At 47.1% G+C, this 24,873-nt stretch overlaps 1 protein-coding gene across 1 annotated transcript in view; it reads left to right on the plus strand.

The window, feature by feature from the left end:
• Positions 1–24,873, plus strand: part of Kif26b (kinesin family member 26B) — a 411,439-nt gene that overhangs the window by 373,448 nt on the left and 13,118 nt on the right. Inside the window, exons 11-12 of the mRNA XM_052200951.1 lie at positions 17,353–17,515; positions 18,431–21,848. Coding sequence (XP_052056911.1) covers positions 17,353–17,515; positions 18,431–21,848 — 3,581 coding nt within the window. The remainder of the gene's footprint in view (positions 1–17,352; positions 17,516–18,430; positions 21,849–24,873) is intronic.

Below are 24,873 nucleotides of genomic sequence, written 5' to 3' on the forward strand. Positions count from 1 at the left end.
TTTTTTTCAAGTAAGAAACAATTATACATCAATTTTCAGAAAAGAAAAAGAGCCAGAGAACTTCTCGTGTTTAATCCTCTATGTAGCTCGGGCTCTTGTCCTTTGTATCCCAGAGTCCTCTGCTTGCAGGCTTTGTCTTTAATAATTGCAATTCATTACCAGCCTCAAAGCCCAAGGTTTTCCTCTTTCAATTATTGAGCGCTTCATTACGGATTACAATTTAGTTTGGAAAAAATTCAATTCTAATTTAGAAGACTTGTTTCTAAAACTTTAACACTCAGATTTGAGTCATGAAGACAGCTTTGTTTTGTCCACCGTAAAGCTGCCTGCTATAATCAATTTTGTGCTATTCCATTTTCTCTTTAAAGTCTCAAATATTTTTCAAATCCAACTAGTGACAGAAAGCAAAGAGAGAACTGTGTGCTCCTCTAAATTTAAGACCCAGTCTATTTTCCTCACATAGACTTTGCTGTTCAGTTGCATTCTAATGGAATCTAATGAATTTTTACAACTAGATCTCACGTTTCTCTGTGTAGAACTGATCTCAGCACAGTTATTAACTGTGTGAGCGTATCAGCCAGAAAGACATTCAACAGAGGCATTTCTCAGTTTAACAGAACTCATACTATAAAGTAGGATGCCTGTTCACCACACACCTCTCACATGGATAGAGAGCCAGAGGTCTGCCCATACCTCCCATCCTATTTTGGTGAATCAAGTGAAAAATCCAGGCTCTCATAAACAGATGGGATACAAGATAACACAAACCAAGACATCTGGCCATCCTGGGACACATAGAGTGCATGCTACGATCCTGTCCATCTCATGTGTGTTTGTATTTCCAGGGCAGGTAGAAAGCCAATAGAATCTCAGGTAATCAATGCATGCTTACTGAACAAATGACTCCAAAACTTGTGTTGGAGTCTAAACAGGACATTCTGTATGCCAGTGCAAGGGACTAAGAATGGGACCCTTTGGAGCTTTCTAACAAGGTCTTCCAAAATCCCACCATGGCCTGGAGAGATGGCTCAGCAGTTAAGAGTGCTTGCTTGCAGCTCTTCCAAAAGACCTGAGTTCACTTCCCAGCACCCACATTGGTGGCTTACAACCTCCTTTAAGTCCAGCTCCAGGGGATTTGTCGCCCTCATCTGGCCTCTGTGGGTACTACACACACTGGGCATATACTCACATAGCAACATAAATAAGAAAAGTTTTAAATCCCACCACACAGGTGGCTGCTCCCTTTATATTCAACTCTAAGCCAGGATTGTACTTGCCACACTTTCTGAGACGCATATTTATATTGTTTATGTCAAAGGTGTTAGACTCTGTCAACAAGTTTGACTAGCCCCTTTTAGCCAAGACAAACTGCTAGACCTCAGTGGGTTCAGCCTTGTTAACTTCATACCTGGGTATCTACCTAAGAACAGCCAAGGGGTCATAACATGGACACTTCACATTGTATTGATGAGCTGACCAGAAACTTGCCATCAGATTAAAGCCACGATAGTGGGTGTGTTGATTTGTCTCTGGGAACATTGTTGTACAGATTCCTTAAGATGACAGCCTGGATGTAAATGTCCTTTGAGGACTGTGATGTGTGTAGAACCAAGCAGGCCAGCCCTGGAGACTGAGGGAGCCACTCTGCTCTTTCACAGACAGAAGACACTGAGCTTAGTAGGAGAGGTGCTCACTGGAACCCAGGTTCAATAATATCCACGTTGATTTTCTTGTGACACTGGATCCTTCAGACAACAACAGAAAAGGACCTCTTAGATTCTAAGACTTAGATGTTATGGATTTATGAAGTTTCATGGGGGTGAAGTTTTCTTTTAATGGATAAGTTTAGCCATTAGTTACTTGCTTGGATATTTATATGAAAACAACTCTATGTAAGACCCCATGCTAGGTCTTGGGAAGAACAGACTTTGCCCTCATTCTGTATGAAGCCAGCATCCTCTATGGTATCCAGGACATCAGCTAGCACAGAGTGTGCCCTTCATGGTGCTACAGAAACACATTGAGTGCGAATTGAGAAAACACCCTCCTCCTAAAACAAAACAAAATCAAAACCAAACCCAACCAAACAAAAGAGCCTGAGGAAGGGAGGTGTGTTTAACTCCTAGTCTGTGATTCTCCTCAGCAGGACTTTGAGAAACTGGTCCATTGAGGCTTTTACGGGGAATCTGGGGTAGGGACCGAGACCTTCCTTAGCACTTGCATGGCTCTGGATTCTATGCTGGACTCTGGAAGACTGGAAAGAAAGACAAGAGTGGATTAGACCCTGAACTCAAATCACGTTTATTCTGTATTTTAAACTTTGGCTCTGTGGGTGGAACAGGGCCTCACATGTGCTCCTGCCATAAAAGCCCAGCCCAGAGACAAATGGCTGCTTGTAACCTAATTTTAACAAAATGCAAAGCCCATGTAATAGCAGCTTATCTTGTGACCAAACAAAACTAGAATCACAGGGAAATGTACTCTTATAATATATGAGACATTTTTTAAAAAATGTCTCATTCCTTCCTATATCCCTCACTAAAGTTTCCCAGGCTCTCTCTGAAGTCATTAAAGTATGTGAATGGTCACCTCTGTGTTCCATCTTTCCTCACACTAGTACCTGTGGTGGAAACCAGTCTTTGACCCACCCAATTTCCTTTCAATTCCTTCCAATTATCGAGGCCTGTTCTTCACCCCAGCACAGTTGGCCCATCTTGTGAGAACCCTGGGATCGTGTGTCTCTAAACCACATGATACCCAGAAGTCACTGCAACAAGCACTGCCCCCATCACCTCCCAAAATTTAAGTTCTACCCTGTCTCAAAAGGAACATAGCCAGGAAAGCCTGTAGCGCATGTATGGGAAAATTGTCGTTCACAGTTCTCGGGCTGGTGACTGGGAGTAGCCTCTAGGATATAAAGACCATATTGGATGACTAGCAATTGCACATGATGAGCTAGACAATCCTTAGTTGCTCTCATTGGCAAGCTTGTTGCAGCAAAACCACATATTGGAAGGGTTGTGCCACAGATACAAAAGAAAAAAAATAAGATGTGTCTAAAAAAGTGTTATATAAAAATGAAGAGTCTCCTATACATCAAAGAATGCCGCCAAGAGATTGAAAACAACCGACCATTCTGTCTGTTTTCAGAGAAGGCCAGGCATGCTGGCACACACTTGTAATCCCAGCACTCAGGAGGCAGAGCAGGTGGATCCCTATGATTTCAGTGCCAGCCTGGTCTAGTGAGTTTCAAGCCAGCTATGACTTCATAGTGAGAACCTGTTTAATATTTAGAACTTTTAAAGCCATCCTAAAATGCAACAACAGAAGCAATTAAATAAAGGACAAAGAACTTTAACAGAAGTTTCTCTGGAGAAGACATGAAAATGGCCAATGAAGACATGAAAGCATACATAACTGCATTGGTCACCAGAGAAGTGCAAATGAAACCTCAGTAAGACACCACGTCACACTGGGTAGGAAAGAACGTAGGTTTTACATAAGACTGTGAGGAAGTGATGGGCTTTGTGGCAGCAGGATGTCACAGCTGTCCCATAAACATATTCCCACACTAAGTGCTACAGAGGACATTGGTCAGGAGCTAGGCCAGGGAGACAAGACAAGGCTCATTCTAACCCTGAATGTCATGCAGACGCCTGTAAGTCTTCCAAGGATTAAGAAATAAGAGAGGCTATTTGTGGGCCTTTGGGGCTTAGTTCAGTGGATGAGAGCTTTGCTAGTACCTGTGAAACCCTGTGTTGTGTCATGTACACATACACACATACATATATGTGCGCAGTTATACACATGTACAAATGCTCACAGGGGCACATGCACATATACATATGCACGCATGTACACATCACACATTCACACATGTGTACACACATATGTACATGCACATACACACACATGTGTGCATGCACACGCATGCACATAAACATGCACACATATGTACAGACACAGAGACTGGGCTGAGTCCATCCTGATAGGATGTGTCACTGAATACGGACCTCTCTCACTATAAATATGTGTCTTTTTTTTTTTAAGATAACACAGGGAAAGCCCAGAGATGTGCAGCCTGATGGCCAGAGTGAGGAGATCTCCTTGGTTAGTGTGGGGAAGGTCAGAATAGGGCCAAGCATTTGCAAATGACGATTCCTGGGACTCATAGTCACGTGTTCTCTGTTGATTATATGTAGAAACCAGAATGAGATGAGTTGACTCTAAAAACTAAAAAGTCATGATTCTAATCTAATGTAGCCACCATGCCTAGATGCCATGGTTAGCCTTTCAACCCCTTTTAGCCTTTTCCAGGGAATGTGCCAGGAAAGGGACTCACATGAGTTTCTAGTGCTACAAAGTAAACCAGCTGCCATTCGTACAGTGCCTGGGATACCTCTGTGTGTGTGTGTGTACAGGGTGGGCATTGGAGGGGTGGGAGCACATGGGTCAACATTAGCTGTCCTCCTCAATCACTGGCTAGTTTATATTTTGAAACAGGTTCTCTCATTGAACCAAGAGCTCATCGATTAGCTAGACGAGCTGATCAATGAGCTCAGGGATCCACCTGTTTGCTTCACCAGTACTTAAATGGCAGATGCATACCTCAGTGCCTGGTGTTTTTATTGGCAGGGGTGGAGGAGGGCTAGGGAGCTGAGGTCCAAACTCAGGTCCTTGTGTTTGCCCAGCAAGCTACTCTATCAACTGTGCCATCTCCCCAGCCCTCTACCGACCCCACCTAGTTGTGATCTCAACTCTGAAAGGGGAGATTACAGAGTGAGGTACAAAAAGAGACCCTATCAAACACCACATCCAATACATGCTTCATATGCATTTGCTACCTGAAACCAATACTGAAGCTCAAAGGAAAGCAAAAGAAGAAAAATATTCCAGACACAGAAGCTTATAACTAAGGGTGATCACGGGACAAGGCTACAATCAAAATGGTGGGGAGACCTGAGAAAAGATACTGGGTGAAATCAGATTTCATTGCATCAAAGATTCCATTTGTAGCCTTATTTTTCTCTCTTCTCAAGAATTCTGTGAAAGTCCAAGGGCACGGACAGAGGTGAATAGAATCAGAGAAGTGCCTCTAGGTTACCATGACAACATGATTCCCGACTTTATCTTTATGCCTCATCAGCCCCTAAGTCCAGTTTGAATACCATCAGAGGTCTCTGACATTAAGATGAACATGTACTTCTGACCCAAGAATGACAGAAACTTGAAAGGAAGCAAAGTTTCCAAAGAGTACAGTGATCTCATCTTTACTCTGAAGATGTGTGATAGCCACACTGGGGCATAATGGAGATGGTCCCTAGTCCCGCCCCCTGGTTAGGCAGTCATAGACCATTGCAGAGGCTAGCTCAATGTCAGGACTGCAAAAAAGGGCTGTAGCAAAGCTTTGATGGTTAATAATAATAAGACTTCTTGGACTCAATAAGATTGTTAACGAAAGTGAAAAACTAATGGGAAAAATGTCAAGACAGTAGTTCTATCTAGCTGTGATGAGGGTATGGACATTGTCACTTTTGATCGGGACTGATTAACAATCTTTCATCTGTTTCAGACCGGTGTGCATGCATGATGCATGCTGAAGGTCTTACCGTTGAATCACTAAGCACGACCTTCGTAACATCCCTTACTTTGTTAAAATATGCAGTTTTCGCCATTCCATTGACTCAAGGGACAGCTGTATGCCTTTTATTCTATTGGTCTACGAATTTGTTCTCTTGGCTGTCTTTTTTTTTTTTTTTGAGGGCTATTTTTCTTTAATGTGATGACTTTCCTAGTTCCTGGTTATGCTAAAGTGAATATTAATGAATGTAGTCTTTTCTGTTCTGACCTAAAGCTGTTAAGTCATATGTATTGGCTGGATACATACAGGCTAAATACAGTTCCCATTATGAAGGCGCTTGCAGTCTTATTAGAAAAGCTGATAGAGTCTGAGAGAGTTTTAAGGTTTGAGGGCACAATCCACAGGATGCTGTTCTGTCCAAGATTTCTGGCTATTTGGGTTCAAGGGTATAGGAGATTTGGAAGAGTATGCACCTCATTTCTGGCACCAACTGTGTGGTTGGCAGGTACCCCAAAACACCATCATTCACTAGAAGGGTTTTTAGAGCTCAGTACAAATACTCGTGAACTGCTAGAGTGCAAAGGGGCCAGTCCTGCAGAGCCAAAGCTGCAGGATCTCCACGACACAGGGCAACAACAGGACATCCTAGAGGAGTCCCAGTGAGGATCCAGTGTAGATAGTGTAGCAGAAGCCAGAGGCCCCGAACCAGACCAATGACTCACTGCAGTGAACATTTGTAAGTAAAGATGTGTGGACATAAGGGTGTGCTGTCTGGCATACTGAGACACACTACAGCTTCTGCAGCAAAATGTTTGCTTTTTGTTTGTTTGTTTTATTTTTTTAATTTTAAATTTTTCCTTATTTTTATTTTTGTTTTCTTTGGTGGGGAGGTTGCAAGGAAGGAAAGTAGCAATGAAAGGACAGGGAGATGCATGGGCTTGGGTGCATAATGTGAAATTCAGAAAGAATCAATAAAAAGGTTTTTTTAAGTGCTTGTCACATGAGAAGGCTGTGGCCTCTAATCAACTCTCCAAGGAGATATGTGAATGAAGTAGGGCCTAGGAAGTTTCCAGATGTAAGTCTTCCAGGAACCACTGGACACGTTACTGTCCCAACATGTGCATGTGAAATATGCACTAAACATTGCCACCAGCAATGCTGGCATAAACCATGCCATCTACAACTATTATTGTGACTAGAAAGAGCAATTTCCCACATGGTTGACCCCAGTCTTAGAGCAATGATATACCTCATGGCCCAAAGCCGTGACCTTAAACCTTGTAGTTGATCAGGCTCATGCTCCCCTAACATCTGATGAGGAGACCCTCCATCCTAAACAAAAAATAATCTTAATGGCTTCCCTTTGCTGTGAGACCCTGTCCCTAAAATAAGGTGGATAATTTAGGAAATCACCTTACAAATTCAGTGCACACATTTACACACAGATACACACATACCCACTCACACACAGAGACATAAACACATGCACACAGTCACACAAGGCATATATACACATGCATGCACACTCACACACTCACATAGTCACACATAGACATACACACATGCACACATGTGCACACATACACAGTCACACAGTCACATACACACACACACACACACACACACACAGAGTTTCATGATAGGGAAGGATTTATTATGAACTTCAGTGACCAAACATTTGAAAGAATAACAGAAGGAAAACTGAATGTACCTAAGCAACAGAACCCTCGGGAAAGACATGATAAATGTGTCTAAAAATGTGAAAGGCCTGTGGGAGCAATGGGTTTGTTTATACCCCGTGTGATTCCAGAGGATAGAGCAAGTGACCTTCAGCTGATGTTGTGAAGAGTGAAGTCAAATATAAGGAGGAAACTTCTGAAAATGTACAGGCTGCCCTACAAAGATAGTAAGTCTTCCCACACTGAAAAATCATCATTGCACAAAGCATTACCATGCAATCCTTTTGTTAGGAAATGCAAAGACCTCCCTCCAAGAATCCTTCCAACTCTATCACTTTATGCTTACTTACATCAGTGTTTTCCATTTTGACCCATGGGTGTATTCTGGAGTTGGTAATCTATTTACATAATGATTCTGAGTGTGTGGATTATCTTTCAAATTTCTGAGGTGGTACCTGGGTGCTAGGGCTGTGGAGTGATTGATGTCCTGAGCAGACTGTGGATGTACACTCTCTAGAGTAATTTAGGTTCTACCTGCTGACCATCACAGAGTACCATCTTATCTTACAGCTCTGAGAAGCAATGGGACGTTAAATAAGCAGAGAACGGACATTTCTGTGGCATGTGTACAGCGTGCTGAGCAACTCCATGCTTGATAAACATGCTAGTCGGCATAAATCTCATCGAATGCTAGCCATGTAGAATGCACTTTAATTTTTTTAAATTTTAATTGTTTTAGAACTTTTTATTTATTCTATGGGACTTTCACCTCAGGCACCCCAGTCCTGCTCCTCTCCCCATCTTCTCATATTCACCCTCTACCCTTGCAACCTCCCCCACAAAATAAAAAAATGCCCAATCAAAACCAACAAAATAAAGCATAGAAAATATCTCATTGTGGAAACTGTAGTGTGTCACAGTGTGTCCCACAGGACACCCCCTGTCCACACATCTTTACTTGCAAATGTTCATTGCAATGAGTCATTGGTTTGGTTCCCAGTCTCTGGTTTTAGTGACATTATCACTGGGACTCTTCCTGATTATCCTGTTGTTGCCCGGTGTCATGGAGATCCTGCAGCTTTAGATCAGCAGGACTGGCCTTTCACATGTCTCAAACAGTCAAAGATGATGTAGATTTGGGGGTGGGCCAGCTTAAAGCCCGGGATCTGGGCCTGGGTGGTAGCAGCTCTCTTTCCCTTATCCGCACCTCCCAGGCGAGCTTTCCGGCACTGCTCCAACTCGGCCACCCAATGCCACTGCTAGCGGGAGGTAGAGTCAGCTCTTCTGTTCTCATGCCCCTGGGGCCAGCTCACCCATACAAAGCCTCCACAGCCAGCTCTACCATGCTGCCCAGTCAGGGTGTGAGGCTCACTTTCCTAAGTGTTTCAGCCAGAGAGAGGCTGGGCCAGCTCTCTCGCTCTTCCATCGGCCTGCGCTTTTACCAACCAGTCTATGTTGCCCAGGCAAAGCATTGCACGGGTGGCATGCAGGGCCCGTTCTATCAAGTGCTGTAGCCGATGAGAGGCAGGGCTAGCCCTCCTGTGCTCATGACTTTGGGGCCAGCTCTCCAGACTACCACAGGTGTTGGGGAAGCCATTCCCGCATCCTCTCCATTTCATGGTAGACTAGGGCCAGCTCATCTGCACCCTCTCCATCCATCTACTATGATGCCCACAACGGGTTCAAGACCTGCTCTCCCAAGTACTGGAGCTGGCGAGGGGTAGGGATAGCCATCCTGCTCTCACGACCCTGGGGCAGCTCTTTCTACTGCCAAAGGTGGCAAGGGGTGAGGGCATCACCTCTGCACCCACGCCTCTCAGAGCAGGTGAGGCAAGGTGGGTTCTTCCACACTCAAGCCCCCAGGGCCCGCTCACCAGTCCCCGGGCCATTAGGGTCACCTTCACTGCTTTGCCTGGGCTGCTCTCCCGAGGGTCAGCAGTGCCATCAGTAAAAGGGGTGTCCAGTCCCTGAGAGCTTTTCTAACTAAACAGTTATTTTGGATTTTATAGGATGGTTTTTCTTGTTTAGTTAGGAGGATGGCGATCATTTCCTACTTTGGTCTATTAGTAGAATATCTCATTGATTGACGTGCATACGTTAAAGCAGTTTTACATGCCAGAGACAAATCTCTCTCGATCAAAGTGTATGAAGTTTACATCAAATTCGATTTACTGATGTCTCAATGAAGGATTTTACATTACTATTTATCGGAGATGAGAGCTATAGCTTTCTTTAGTGTCTTTGTCTGGATTCAAGCAACACGCGTTATAAAATATGCACGAGATATTCCTTGCAACTTAGATTTTGGAAGAGTTGAAGAGGTATTAGCATTATGTTTCCTTGAAACACAAAGCTGCTTGATGATACCACAGCATGCTCAGCAGCTTGGCCTGGAGCTCTGGGATGCTGTCGTGATGCTGGTTGGGCTGGGGTGCACAGCATACAGCAGAGGCCTGACTCCAGGGCGCAGCTGTAATTTGGGATCCAGGGTCAATATGACACAGCAGCAACTCAGACCCAGGATGAGACACCACATTGCAGTATCACTAAACCCTGGAATGGTGGCACACTGACAGCAACCCAGCACGCCCAGAGCTGTGGCTTGAACCCCAGGAGCCAATGATTGTGACAATGGTGACCCCACCATCCAGCATGGTAAGAAGCTTTGACAGCTCAGACTTCAGGATTCCATTCAGTTTCAGGGAAGCTGGGCACTACCCCTCTTTGGCCTGGAGGGCAGGTAGCAATAGCTCACCAACACTGTTTCCTTAGGGCAGAGCTGTACCTTTAGATCAGCTCCAGGGGGTACAAACCCTCAGCTCAGCCAGACACTGGCTCCTTGTGAGGCAGGGCACGAAGCCAGCTCAGGATGTGTTCACAGTCCTGACTCCTTCCCTGGAGTAGCTCAGTAGTGTGCTGGAATTTTCAGCCCTAATAAACCTGTATAAAAGACACACAAGGGCCAGGCGGTGGTGGCGCATGCCTTTAGTCCCAGCACTCAGGAGGCAGAGGCAGGCGGATTTCTGAGTTCGAGGCCAGCCTGGTCTACAGAGTGAGTTCCAGGACAGCCAGGGATACACAGAGAAACCCTGTCTCCAAAAAAGAAAAAAAAAAAAGACACACAATCCAGATATTTTCATTATAAGCCACATGCCTAGATTGGACAGCTCTAGGGCTTCACTAACTTACTCCACAGTTATTAGACACCTTGAGGCTTGTGGTTTCTCCTGGCCACGAAGTTCTGGTCCACTGTGGCTTTTCCTCCTCTTCCTCCATCCTCTCTCCTTCCCTCTCTACCTGCCACCGCATTCCAGCCTCCATTCCCACTTTTCCCCCTCTACTGCTCAGTCACAGGCCTTTTATTGACCAGATAAAATGGGGAAAAGGTTCACATGTCATCACCTGTATACCTGATGGTCTGCTGGTTGGGGGCAACCCTTCTTGAGGAACCAGTATTAACATTGGACTACAAACAGCATCAGGCCTACCCACTACACAGTAGTTTAGCAGGGGGACCCCACTTATGGCTTAGTGTCTATAGGGACCACAGGGCTCCTCTGTGGTAAGGATTTCAGGTGAACACGTTGGTAACTGTTGTGGCCAGGGTCCTTCTTACTTCCTTCCCCACAGGAAGGAGTCCCTGTCCTGTGTCTAAGCTGATCTCAACTAGAGTTCTAGGCAGGAATGCGGAGGCCAGACAAGTGCTTCTCCTTACTACAAGGTTGCCCTGAACGTCTGTGCTCTGGAATACTCATTTAGTTTAGTTAGTTTGTTTGTTTTTAAATCAAAATATATTGTCTACTTGTGACCTTGACTGTCTCTCAGGGTACCTGTGGTAGGGGTACTTAGCCAGCCATCTTGTTCATACCAGTGGCCATTACCTTTTATTGATGGCTGCCAAGTTGAAAGTTTACAGGTCTATTTTTCTACCCGAATCCCAGGCTCCTTAAGTGTAGCCTGTCAGTCGCTTTTACCTGAGTCAGCCGGTGCTGCACCTATGTTCCTTAAATGAGCAGCTGTGTCCCCTAAGGAGCTAATTAGTTCAGTGGACACCAACAGCCAAGAAGCCCCTTTGCAAGGGCAGACCACTTCCGTCTGTGGCCAGAAGTGGTGTGAACTGTGACAGAGGTCAGGGCCTGGTGTTCCAGTGATTTCTAAAACCAAATATTTTCTCTTTGCCAGTTCCTGTGGGACTGACTTTGTTTCATAACTCTATGAAACATCTAAAAAGATTCAGGAGACGTATAGACTGCTATCCATCAAATACAGATTATAGAATATTATAGAAGCCAAGGCATATTCAGTGGTATCTTAGGGTATTACTACTGTGAGCAGACACCATGACCAAGGCAAGTCTTATAAAGGACAACATTTAATTGAGGCTTGCTTACAGGTTGAGAGGTTCAATCCAATATCATCAAGGTGGGAGCATGGCAGTATACAGGCAGGCATGATTCAGGGAGAGCAGAGAGTTTTTCATCTTCATCTGAAGGCTGATAGCAGAATACTGGCTTCCAGGCAGCTAGGATGAGGGTCTTAAAGCCCACACCCACAGTGACACACCCACTCCAACAAGGCCACACCTACTCCAACAGGGCCACACCTTCTTTTTTTTTATTCGATATAATTTATTTACATTTCAAATGATTTCCCTTTTCTAGCCCCCCCACTCCCCGAAAGTCCCGTAAGTCCCCTTCTCTTCCCCTGTCCTCCCACCCACCCCTTCCCACTTCCCCGTTCTGGTTTTGCCGAATACTGTTTCACTGAGTCTTTCCAGAACCAGGGGCCACTCCTCCTTTCTTCTTGTACCTCATTTGATGTGTGGATTATGTTTTGGGTATTCCAGTTTTCTAGGTTAATATCCACTTATTAGTGAGTGCATACCATGATTCACCTTTTGAGTCTGGGTTACCTCACTTAGTATGATATTCTCTAGCTCCATCCATTTGCCTAAGAATTTCATGAATTCATTGTTTCTAATGGCTGAATAGTACTCCATTGTGTAGATATACCACATTTTTTGCATCCACTCTTCTGTTGAGGGATACCTGGGTTCTTTCCAGCATCTGGCAATTATAAATAGGGCTGCTATGAACATAGTAGAACATGTATCCTTATTACATGGTGGGGAGTCTTCTGGGTATATGCCCAGGAGTGGTATAGCAGGATCTTCTGGAAGTGAGGTGCCCAGTTTTCGGAGGAACCGCCAGACTGCTTTCCAGAGTGGTTGTACCAATTTGCAACCCCACCAGCAGTGGAGGAGTGTTCCTCTTTCTCCACACCCTCTCCAACACCTGCTGTTTCCTGAATTTTTAATCTTAGCCATCTGACTGGTGTAAGATGAAATCTTAGGGTTGTTTTGATTTGCATTTCCCTAATGACTAATGAAGTTGAGCATTTTTTAAGATGCTTCTCTGCCATCCAAAGTTCTTCAGGTGAGAATTCTTTGTTTAACTCTGTTCCCCATTTTTTAATAGGGTTGTTTGGTTTTCTGGAGTCTAACTTCTTGAGTTCTTTATATATATTGGATATTAGCCCTCTATCTGATGTAGGATTGGTGAAGATCTTTTCCCAATTTGTTGGTTGCCGATTTGTCCTCTTGATGGTGTCCTTTGCCTTACAGTAACTTTGTAATTTTATGAGGTCCCATTTGTCAATTCTTGCTCTTAGAGCATACGCTATTGGTGTTCTGTTCAGAAACTTTCTCCCTGTACCGATGTCCTCAAGGGTCTTCCCCAGTTTCTTTTCTATTAGCTTCAGAGTGTCTGGCTTTATGTGGAGGTCCTTGATCCATTTGGATTTGAGCTTAGTACAAGGAGACAAGGATGGATCAATTCGCATTCTTCTGCATGCTGACCTCCAGTTGAACCAGTACCATTTGTTGAAAAGGCTATCTTTTTTCCATTGGATGTTTTCAGCAAGTGACCATAGGTGTGTGGGTTCATTTCTGGATCTTCAATCCTGTTCCATTGATCCTCCTGCCTGTCACTGTACCAATACCATGCAGTTTTTAACACTATTGCTCTGTAGTATTGCTTGAGGTCAGGAATACTGATTCCCCCAGATTTTCTTTTGTTGCTGAGAATAGTTTTAGCTATCCTGGGTTTGTCACTCCCTGGGCTTAGCATATACAAACCATCACAAATGGCTAATGATTCTGTCTATGTAATGATGCCGCCATGTGTAGGTAGCATCCCTAACTATAGCCTACAACATGGACAGATACACTCTTCTACAAAAGACCAGGTAAATACTCATGGGCTTTATTACACTGTCTAAAGACAATTAGACGATAGTACTTGATTTATGAGAACAGGCGGAGAACCTGGTTTGGACTGTACAGTCCTGGTTAGTTAGAACTTGTTCTAAAGTAGTATGTGTTCTTAAAAATTATTGGTCAGGCATGGAGGTGCATACCATTAATCAGAACTCAGGAGGCAGAGGCAAGCATATTTCTGTGATTCTGAATACAGTTAGGGGTTCACAGTGAGATCCTGTCTCAAAAAAAAATTGTAATTAAATATGTTCATTGGCTTGGGGTTATATTCAACGATTGCCTAATATGTTCAGGGCTTCCATCCCCAGCAGGGTAAAACATTAATGTGTTCATAATTCCTTGTTTTTCCTGCCCTTTGATTTAATAAAAAGATTATCTTCTTTTAAAAACAAGACTGCTTTTGCTTAGTCATTTCAGTAAGTACGTGCTCGGGATAGGCAGGAGCCGGACCATGTGTTCATAACAGATGCTGTAGGGATGAGTGATGCGGCTTCTCAGGTGCGCTCGGTCCTGCCTCATTGCCTGCGCTTCTTGCTGCTACCCAGCAAGTCCTGCAGGGCCACAGGACCCTGCGTCTCTGCTCTCTCTGGCTAGCCAGGGCCATGGCAGGGTCTTCATGCCTCGCTTCCTGCATCCTCAGGATGATTTGGTGGTGACTGTCATCCTAAAATCTCTTTGGAACCTTTGGTTCCCTTCAGAACGCTCAGCTCAGCCTGCAGTAGCAGCCTTCCGCACCTTCCTCTCACCGCCTTCTCAGTCGTCCTTGTGTAGGGCCAAAGCATCACTGTGAGGCTGAAAAGGCCATAGCTTCCTAAGCTTTTCTGCTTCACTCCCCTGTGATTAGAGATCTGTGTCCGTCTGGGTAGTCCGTCTGCCGACTGTCTTTCCATGAGACTGAAAAAAAAAGACGAAAGAAAGAAAGAAAGAAAGAAAGAAAGAAAGAAAGAAAGAAAGAAAGAAAGAAAGAAAGAAAGAAAGAAAGAAAGAAAGAAAGACAGGAAGGAAGGAAGAAGGAAGGAAGGAAGGAAGGAAGGAAGGAAGGAAGGAAGAAAGAGAGAGAAAGAAAAAAGAAGAAAGAAAGAAAGAAAGGAAGGAAGGAAGGAAGGAAGGAAGGAAAGAAGGAAGGAAGGAAGGAAGAAAGAAAGAAAGAAAGAAAGAAAGAAAGAAAGAAAGAAAGAAAGAAAGAAAGAAAGAAAGAAAGAAAGAAAGAAAAAGTCAGTTGCCAAGCAACACACATGTCGTGGCTTGTTCCAACCATATGGGCTCCCTTTCCAAAAGCCACAAATATTTGTCTACAACTGTGTCACACATGTGAATGGTGTGGAGCATACCAGACAGCAGACGGATAGAATGCTGTATCATGTTATTTGGTTTGGGATCTTTTCCTGAAGACTTACACAGAGTCATGTGGAGAGTCGTTACTCTGTGTGCCTTTGGCATTAATTAGCAAGATTTCCCACAAGCAACTTTATAGTTGAGTCAGCTGGAGGGAGCGGATTTGCAGATCCCATAGTTGTACATTTCCTACTAGATAAAATTTCTTTGTAATCTCCAAGCCAATATTCCTGATGCTTTTATGGTGACTTAAGGGCAGTGCACAGGGAGGAGGAAATTTTTGAGTCCCCGACATACATGTTCCCCACTGATGCGTGACAAGGTGAGCATTTCTTTGTGTGCCTTTGACTTCAGTGCTTTTGAATTTTTTATGCTTTCTGCCCATGATTTCACCGTTTCAAATGATTCCCCGTTTCAAACGATTCCCCGGCATGGTACAGAAGTGCTTTCTAGTGAGAAGAGGCACATGTGCCTCATGGAGGAAACATGAGTGTTAGATAAGTTTCATTCAGGCGTGAGTTCGTGGGATGCTAGCTGCAGGTTCGGTGCTGATGCAGCCATAGCATGATATATCCAGAGGGGAGGAGGAATTCACCTACGGTAAGCGAGGCCGCTCCTGAAATGGGGAAGGTCACGTCTACAGTTCACGCCTATGAAAAGATGAAGAAGCTAAATGTGTAGATTCACCAGCTGCTGCACAATTAAAGAAGCAATCAGTCAACAGTGCCACTCCGAGACTGAAGACCAGAGGCCTCTACTGTCCTATCTCTCAAGGCCAGGAAATCATTGAACACTCTTGGCAGTATTTTATCCTAAAGAAATATTGGATAAACATCATTATTTAAAAAATCCCAGATATTAAGTAAGATGCCTTTCTATAGAAACGTCATCTAAAACAAGGTAACCTATGGACATTTGACCGAACTGTCATTTCCCCAGAGGGGTTCACAGGAATTCTGACCGTGTGTTTCCCTCTGCCAGCCACACCTCAGGATCCCATAAATTGATGTTTATGGGTACTTTATAGTGTGTAACTATCATGAATTGTAAGAGTTGACTCATATGGTCACAGCCTAATCCAAACAGAATCCATCTTCCACTTCCTGTGGTTCACTCAGATAAACCATCTTTGCTAAGTCAAGACTGGGCCCCAACCTCCTTCCTGAGACATCCCTGCAGAGTATACTTTGAGGGGAGTTAAATGTGATCAGATACCCCCCTTCCTCCCCTTTCTTTTACCATTCCTATCCCCTGATTCTTTTGCCCCGGTATATTTATAATTTGCTCTGAAACTGGAACACATTAGCCCATCATTCCCAAATGAACACCTTAATTGGTCCCAGGTAGGAAAAGAAACCACCATCTCTCTTCCCTGAAGCCAGATATAAGTCACATGAGAAAAAAAAATCTCCGCTGGCTGTGACCAGCATCTTACATGAAGTCTGTTGAGCTGATGGTCCCTCTCCAGGGGATTCTTCAGGGACATGGATGTGAGAAGAATGATCTGAAATTGAAACACATTGTATGAGCATGAAATATAGCCAGAGGCTGTCTCAGCCTCAGGTAGGGTACTCCAGGGAGGATATGACATTTCACCCAGCAGGTGCCTGCATGGGGAGGACTGCAGGGGAGGACTCAAGCAGCAGCAGAACCCTTCAAAAAAACACAGCAGGATCTCACTGGCACAAGTACAGAGTTAGAAAAATAGGAGCCATTCCTTCAGGTCAGTTCCTAAAGAGCCTAGAAACCATCTGAGGTGCCCTGGGTCTTGTTATCACTAACCAAGAGAGTGGTTCCACATAGCAACTGCAAAGTTCTCAGGGGGAACCCTTCTGGAAAGTTCTGCTTCCTGTTGCTAAGTGACTACTTGAGCTATGTCTGTCTTTCCCTGCTTATCAGGAATACCAGTGTCTTTTCCTTTAGTGTCACAGGCTACAAATAGCAGGGTTGAGAGACAATGGCAGAAGTATGCCTCTATGCTATAAGGGGGATTTCCCATGTGTGGTAAACATGCAGGACTTAGTGCAGGTTCACAGCATGCTTTTTCTATTACAGGGATTGCCCTGTGTGGAGAAACTTGCTGAGAAGGGCTATGTGTGCAGATAGCATGCCAGATTGCTGGTCACAAAGCCATTTTCTCCTGATCCCCTCTCCTTGTTTCTATTCCCAGGCCTCATTATGTGTGGTGTCATATGCACACAAACAGATACACTAGAATCGCCCATCGCAGCCAGGACAGAAGTGCCAAGGGAGGTGTTTGTACGAATCCCATCCTTGGAGTTAGAAGCACTTGCTCAGCTGCCAACTGCAAATAGCCCCATGCTGCAAAGCAATGCTAATTAGTATGCCATTAAAAAAAAAAAAAGAGGAAGAAAACACCACCCACAACCAAATAGCCACATGCAAACCTGAAGTCCTGCCCTGAGAGCCAGCATGAGGCATGGCCCACTAATGCAGCCTTAATCCACTTTGTTTGGCAGGGAGAGCAAGCTCACCATGCTTCTGAGGGAGTCTCTGGGGAACGTGAACTGTCGCACCACCATGATCGCACATATCTCAGCTGCAGCGGGCAGCTACGCGGAGACCCTGTCCACCATCCAGATCGCATCGAGAGTCTTAAGGATGAAGAAGAAGAAGACTAAGGTAAGGGATCTTAATGGGGGGAAGGGTAGAATACACCAGGGACAAGAACCAAATCACAAAAAGCCAATCAGTCTCACCATTCTCTGGACGCCAAGGACTGTGCAAACGTGGCTGCTGCAGCCCCTGACTCAGAACAGGAAAGCCTTCCAACGACACGGGAGAAAGTTGAGTGTCCTTTTCATGGTTAATGCTGTCATGGGTCATCCAAGCTGACTGCTAACAGAGATTACTTTAGTAGATTGCTGCTGGATGATGAAAAATGTTCCGGGGTGGCAAGGAATCGGGCTCTTCCACGGTCACATAGGAGAGGAATGCACCCAGCTGCGTCTGCCTCCGACAAGGATGGCGACTACCTCACAGTGGGGCTCTGCCACCCCTGCCTGTCCAGGAGCCTTCAGCCTGTGGGCTCTTGAGTCAATGAGCCTGTGTCTGTATTGTGTTGACAGATGTCAGTAGGCTTATTTCCTTGGGCAGAGGCAAAGCCAGGGTAGTGTCAAAAGGCAACAGTGTTTGAGAAAACCAGACTTATGAGCCAACCAGTGATGCTTAAGACTTCCCTTTCTTTCTCCTTTGTATACTCCTTTTATGTCTATAAAAAGGTAAGGCTTGTGGCCAGTGGTCTGAGGCAGGGGAATAGCCTTGAGGAAGTCAGGTAGAGTCTGGATAGGTCACTACCTTTTCCCAGCAGACTGATATATTAGTGTACAAATGGGAATTATGTATGCATACATACCCAGGAACAGGAGACGATGGTATTGTGGCACAGTCCAGTGAGTACTGGCCCCTCCACAGGCTGGTCTTTAAGACCCTAGCACCAGTCAGCAGCTCAGGCCTGCCATATGAGACAGGTTTCCTCGGAAGGAGGGCTGTCTCAGAAGAACTCCCCATTAACAATTCTCTTGTCCACGTTGCCAGTACACGTCAAGCTCCTCTGGGGGAGAGAGCTCCTGTGAGGAGGGCAGAATGCGCAGGCCCACCCAGCTGAGGCCCTTCCATGCCCGGGCTCCAGTGGATCCAGAATTCCCCCTCGCCCCACTCTCCAGTGACCCTGACTACTCCTCCAGCAGTGAGCAGTCCTGCGATACCGTCATCTACATCGGACCCAATGGCACAGCCCTGTCTGACAAGGAACTCACTGACAACGAGGGCCCCCCAGACTTTGTACCCATTGTGCCAGCCCTACAGAAGACCAGAGGTGACAGCCGGCCTGGGGAGGCAGCAGAGGCTGCAGCCGGCAAGTCAGAAAGGGACTGTCTGAAGTGCAATACGTTTGCCGAGCTGCAAGAAAGACTAGACTGTATAGACGGCAGCGAAGAACCCAACAAATTTCCCTTTGAAGAGCTGCCCATCCAGTTCGGGCCAGAGCAGGCTGGCAGACGTGTTTCCTTAAGCCAAGCAGCAGGGCCAGACATACCCTCTGAGTCTGATAAGGAAGACAATGGGTCAGACAATGGCCAGTTGACCGAGAGGGAAGACCCAGAGCTTCCAGCCTCCAAGGTGCAGCAGAATCGGTCCCCTGTGCTGACTGGGACGCGCAGCGGCAGCCCCAGTCCAGCCTCACCACGGAGCATCCCGGGCAGCAGTAGCCAGCACAGCACCTCCCAGCTCACACAGAGCCCCAGTCTCCAGAGCAGCCGGGAGAGCCTGAACTCATGTGGCTTTGTGGAGGGCAAGCCCAGACCCATGGGCTCCCCGAGGCTAGGCATTGCCAGTCTGTCCAAGACCTCAGAGTACAAACCTCCCAGCTCCCCCTCTCAGAGGTGTAAAGTCTACACCCAGAAGGGGGTCCTGCCCTCCTCTGCCCCACCACCATCCCTGAGTAAGGACTCTGGCATGGTCTCCAGTGAGTCCTTGCTTCAGCCTGATGTGCGCACTCCCCCGGTTGGAATGAGTCCCCAGGTTTTGAAGAAATCCATGTCTGCCGGGAGTGAAGGGTTTCCCGGAGCCCTAGTTGAAGGTGAGGACCAGGAAGGCTCTCCTGCAGACTCCAAGAAGGAGATTCTGAGTACCACAATGGTGACTGTGCAGCAGCCACTGGAACTGAATGGTGAGGATGAGCTGGTCTTCACACTAGTGGAGGAGCTGACCATCAGCGGGGTGCTCGACAGCGGCCGCCCGACCAGCATCATCAGCTTCAACAGTGACTGCTCCGTGCAGGCCCTGGCCTCGGGCTCCCGGCCAGTCAGCATCATTAGCAGCATCAGCGAGGATCTGGAATGCTACTCCGGCATGGCGCCCGTCTCCGAGGTGAGCATCACACAGTTCCTGCCGCTCCCAAAGCTGGGCCTGGATGAGAAGGCTCGGGAAGCTGGCAGCCGCCGTTCTTCCATCAGCTCCTGGCTCAGTGAGATGAGCGCGGGCAGCGACGGTGAGCAGTCGTGCCACAGCTTCATAGCACAGACATGCTTTGGGCACGGGGAGGCCATGGCGGAACCCCCAGCCTCAGAGTTTGTCAACAGCATCCAGAACACGGCGGTGGTGTGCAGAGAGAAGCCCGAGGTTGGTCCTGGCAACTTGCTCATCTTATCTGAGGCGGGGGAAGAATCTGGCGACAAAGCTACTACACCCATCAAAGGCTGCAAAATTTCTACAGTGGGCAAGGCCATGGTCACCATCTCCAACACAGCCAGTCTGAGCAGCTGCGAAGGGTACATCCCCATGAAGACCAACATCACCGTTTATCCCTGCATCGCCATGAGCGCCCGAAACGTGCAAGAGCCTCAGTCCTCCACGGGCACCCCAAAGGCAAGCCCCAAAACATCCCAGTCCCAGGAAAGCAAGGAGTCCAGTACACAGAGGGAGATGAAATTTGAGGATCCCTGGCTTAAACGAGAAGAAGAGGTGAAAAAGGAGAATGCTTACTCCAGCGAGGAAGGGGTTAGGGGCGAGTCTGTCCCGAGTTCCCTAAAGACAGAAGGTAAGCCAGAGCTAGAACTGGATGGCAGGCCCAGCCCAGGTGACAGGCTAAGCAGCAGTAGCTCTGAAGCGGCCACCTTTCAAGTGACCGACAACATTAGGAGGGTCGTGGATGGCTGTGAGATGGCCCTGCCTGGCTTGGTGACCCAAAGTCCCCTCCATGCCAACAGAAACCTCAAGTCAAGCAGCCTCCCAAGGGCCTTCCAGAAAGCTGACAGGCACGAGGAGCTGGACAGCTTCTACCATTGCCTGGCGGACAGCAATGGCTTCAGTGCTGCTCCGGGCATCCAATCCTCGAAGACAACCCTAGAGAGGAAAGTAGCTTCACCCAAGCATTGTGTCCTGGCAAGACCTAAAGGGACCCCACCTCTGCCTCCTGTCCGCAAGTCTAGCTTGGACCAGAAGAACAGGGCCAGCCCTCAGCACAGTGGCAGCGGCAGCAGCACCAGCAGCCCCCTGAACCAACCAGCTACCTTCTTGGCTTGCTTCCCTGATGAATCCAGCAGCAAGACGAAGGATGCCAGTAGCAGCAGTAAGCTCTTCAGCGCCAAGCTGGAGCAGCTGGCCAGCAGAACCAACTCTCTTGGCAGGACAACAGTCAGCCACTATGAATGCTTGTCGTTGGAGAGGGCCGAAAGTCTGTCGTCCGTGAGCTCCCGCATGCATGCCAGCAAAGATAGTACCATGCCCCGCACTGGCAGGAGCCTGGGTCGCAGCACAGGAGCCTCACCACCCAGCTGTGGCATCAGCCAGTCCGCCGGGGCCTCTCCCAAGGCCAGCCAGTCTAAGATCTCGGCAGTTAGCAAGCTCCTGCTGGCCAGCCCTAAATCCCGCAACAGCCTGTCCACCTCGACCACCAAAACCCTCAGCTTCTCCACTAAGTCCCTGCCTCAGTCTGTGGGCCAGAGCTCCAACCTGCCGCCCAGCGGGAAACACATGTCCTGGTCCACCCAGTCGCTCAGCAGGAACCGGGGCTCTGGGCTGGCTTCCAAACTGCCACTAAGAGCCGTCAACGGGCGCATCTCCGAGCTGCTCCAGGGTAGTGCGGGGCCGAGGGGTGCACAGCTGCGGGCAGAGGCGGAAGAGCGCGGTGGGGCTCCCACGGAGGACAAGCCGGCAGCCGCCCACCTGCTGCCCTCGCCCTACAGCAAGATCACCCCTCCGAGGAAGCCCCACCGCTGTAGCAGTGGGCACGGTAGTGATAACAGCAGTGTCCTGAGCGGGGAGCTGCCACCCGCCATGGGGAAGACTGCCCTGTTCTACCACAGTGGCGGCAGCAGTGGCTACGAGAGCATGATGAGGGACAGCGAGGCCACCGGCAGCGCATCCTCAGCCCAGGACTCCATGAGTGAGAACAGCAGCTCCGTGGGAGGGCGGTGCAGGAGCCTCAAGACCCCAAAGAAGCGGTCCAATTCAGGTGGGTACCTGGCGTGGCTTGGGGGGACAGAGGCATCAGGCTCCTGGGACCTCACCTCCCTGCTCTCCACCAGCCATGGGGTCAGCCTAGACACTGGAGCTGGGGTCTTGTGCTCCCTTTCCTCCTGACACCAGAGACCTTGGCTGAGGACGCTAACCCCCAGAGACTTTCTACTCGATGCCAGGAGATGCTAGCTGTTGGAGTGCCAGGCAGGGCAGGGAGCTGGTCCTTGTTTCCTCTGTCTTCCCACATCTCTGCCATCACTTGTGCAAGTTGCTATTCAAAGGCTGAGAATACTGCTCAGCGCCTTCGGAGGGATCAGTCAGACCCCCTACCCTTCTGACCTTGTGTCTACAGAAGACTATATGTTAGGCTGGTGGCCTCCAAGACACTGGAAGCCACCCTCAGGGACACTTCATCTCATCGAGAGTAAGATGGAAGAGGGCTTTTCTCCATTCCTACCCCAAACACACTGGTGACAGTCATAGACACACACCAGCCGTGGGTCTGCAATGCCTCTCCCCAAGCATTAGGCAGTGTGTGTCATGTTCCATGATGCCTACCTGTGTGTAAGGGGACAATGCTGTCTCCAGAAATATGGGCCCAGAAGGTACACACACACCCAACGCCTCATGCCTGAGCTACTGATGTGTTCCTTGGAATTTGGGGTAGACTTATGATAGTAAGTTGTGTTGGGCAAAAAGAAGACCAAAGTCAGAACTGGTAGCCAAGATACCATGGAGTAGGTGAATTTAAAGGACAGAGGGGAGGAAGTGGGCAGAGACAGAGGCTATGAATAATTTAGACACCATGAGAATTTTATCTGAAATGTTATTCTTCACTAGATACTGAAGAAAAAGTCCCTATCAGTTCCTTGGTGCACGAACTTTTGATTTTTTTCCTTAATGAAATTAAAAATCAATTGCCCCATGCACACTTCTGCACCCCTTTTGAGTGAGGGCAGCAGAACAGAATGCCCTCCTGGCCTGGCTGTCTGCCACCCTCCATGGTCTGCCAGGCTTTGCAATCAAGGGCTTTCTGAATTCTTTGCCCTGCATGTCAATGCCACCAGCCTAGTTAGTATCAAGAGATGAGGTGACATGCAGAAACGGGTCCTTATCCCGATAGCAGCTTCTGCAGGAACTGTCCTTGGGCCTTTACAATATGCTGTGAGGGTGCTTTTGCCTGCTTCCTGCCGGCTGTGACACGCCCCCAAGCTCTGCCACGGTCCAGCCCACGTAAGGGCTGAGATCAATGTCCATCATAAACCATTTGTCTTCCTTGGATCAAAGAATCCAATCTCCAGGGACTGCCTGAGCTTGTGGCTTCCCATCCCCATATGCCATGACATAGGAGGTTCATCCATCTGTTCAGCGCTGTAGATCACAGCACAGGTTTGAGCGAGGACAATCCATTTCCAGGCAAGCTCGGGCACTGTCATGGCTGCCGCCACAGTGGCATCTGCACTTCCTAGCTATGCACTTCCAGTCTGCTCTGTTCAAACTGAGTTCTTACTTCATCCCTGTCTTGGAACTGGCTTTTCAGAAGACACATACCTCCTCCCCTCCCTAAGTGGAGGTGAAAGTAACAAGCTGTTCAGAGCATCAGGGCAGGCTCTGGGTCCTATCCCCAAGGTCAGGGCCCTGGAATGTACTGGTATTAGTTACTGGAAATAACAAAAATACCTTATGTACTCCAGTCTTCATGGAAAATAAGTATGCTGGCCTGCCTAGTACTTGACTGACAGGCATAGATATTACTACCTACTCAGCATTGGTCTTCAACCCTGGAGAACAGTGTAGTGTTTGCTTCAAGACTTGCTCAGGCTTTCCTGATGGAGTGTGCTTCTGTTTTCTAATTTAATATGTTGCTGCCCAGCTACTTTATTCTTCCACTGTCTTAAACTTTCTGGTCAAGGCTCCTTAATATGTGGGCTTAGAGCAAAGCAGGGAAGCAATGGAGTAGATGGGGACAGAGAACAGAGTGGAGAGCGAGAGAGGTAGCAGGCTCCACACATGTCCTTGCTCAGGGCCAACTCCAGCCCTAACTGCTGCCCTCTGAGGAACTCCTCTTAGAAGGCTATTGAAGGAAAATGGTGTGTCATAAAAACGCCAGGGAAGGTGCTGGAGACGGGATTTAATATGGAGTACTCTGAGAGTCAGACCTCTGTGCACAGCCACCATAGATCGAAGGCTCTGTGATAGATACCGCAGGGAAGACTTGCTCATTTCAGGTTAGGTGACCTTGTCTGCCTTATTTATGATTATTATTAAGAGGAATGCTGGCCGTCAGACATGATCAACATAAATCACAAACAACTTCTTTAAAAGAAGCCATAAGGCTCCTCAAAGGAATTTCCTACCTAGCCGGCCAGTCCTCAGCCACAGGAGATGTCTGGGATTTAGAATTGCAGGGTAGGCAGTTACATTTCATCTATGATTGTTTTGTGTTTGGAGGGTTGCAATGATTTAGTTGCTTTCTGACTGAAAAAGAATTATAATTGTGTTGCTGGGAAATACCTGTGAGCTCTCTGATTCTGTGTGATGTATATGTAACAGCAGAGATTGTCACGCATTTCTGTGTGTTGCCACCATACAAGCCACTTCCTATAGATCCACACTGTTGAACCGCACATGAACTTGGGCTCACTGCATGCTATAGCAGAAAGATTAAGCTTGGGCTCATATGCTATTTGACTTTAATTAGCCTTTCTGAGCCTCAATTTTCTTATTATGGGAGTTTGATAGATAATGGTTGTGGTCCTTCTGCTAGGTGCATTATTATTATGAAACCAAAAGTAATAGTATGATGTTCTTTCCATAGGAAAACCCTGTGTGAATGAATTTTATTGTTGGTTGTTATATTAGTCATTTTTATTACTATAGAATGCCTTAGATAATCAACTTAAAAAGAAGTAAGGTACTGGGTGGTGGTGGCACAGGTCTTTAATCCCAGCACCCAGGGAGGCAGAGGCAGGCAGAGCTCTGAGTTCAAGGCTAGCTTGGTCTACAGAGCTAGTTTCAGG

This window comes from Apodemus sylvaticus, chromosome 12 (genome assembly GCF_947179515.1).
Source record: "Apodemus sylvaticus chromosome 12, mApoSyl1.1, whole genome shotgun sequence".
Taxonomy (NCBI): domain Eukaryota; kingdom Metazoa; phylum Chordata; class Mammalia; order Rodentia; family Muridae; genus Apodemus; species Apodemus sylvaticus.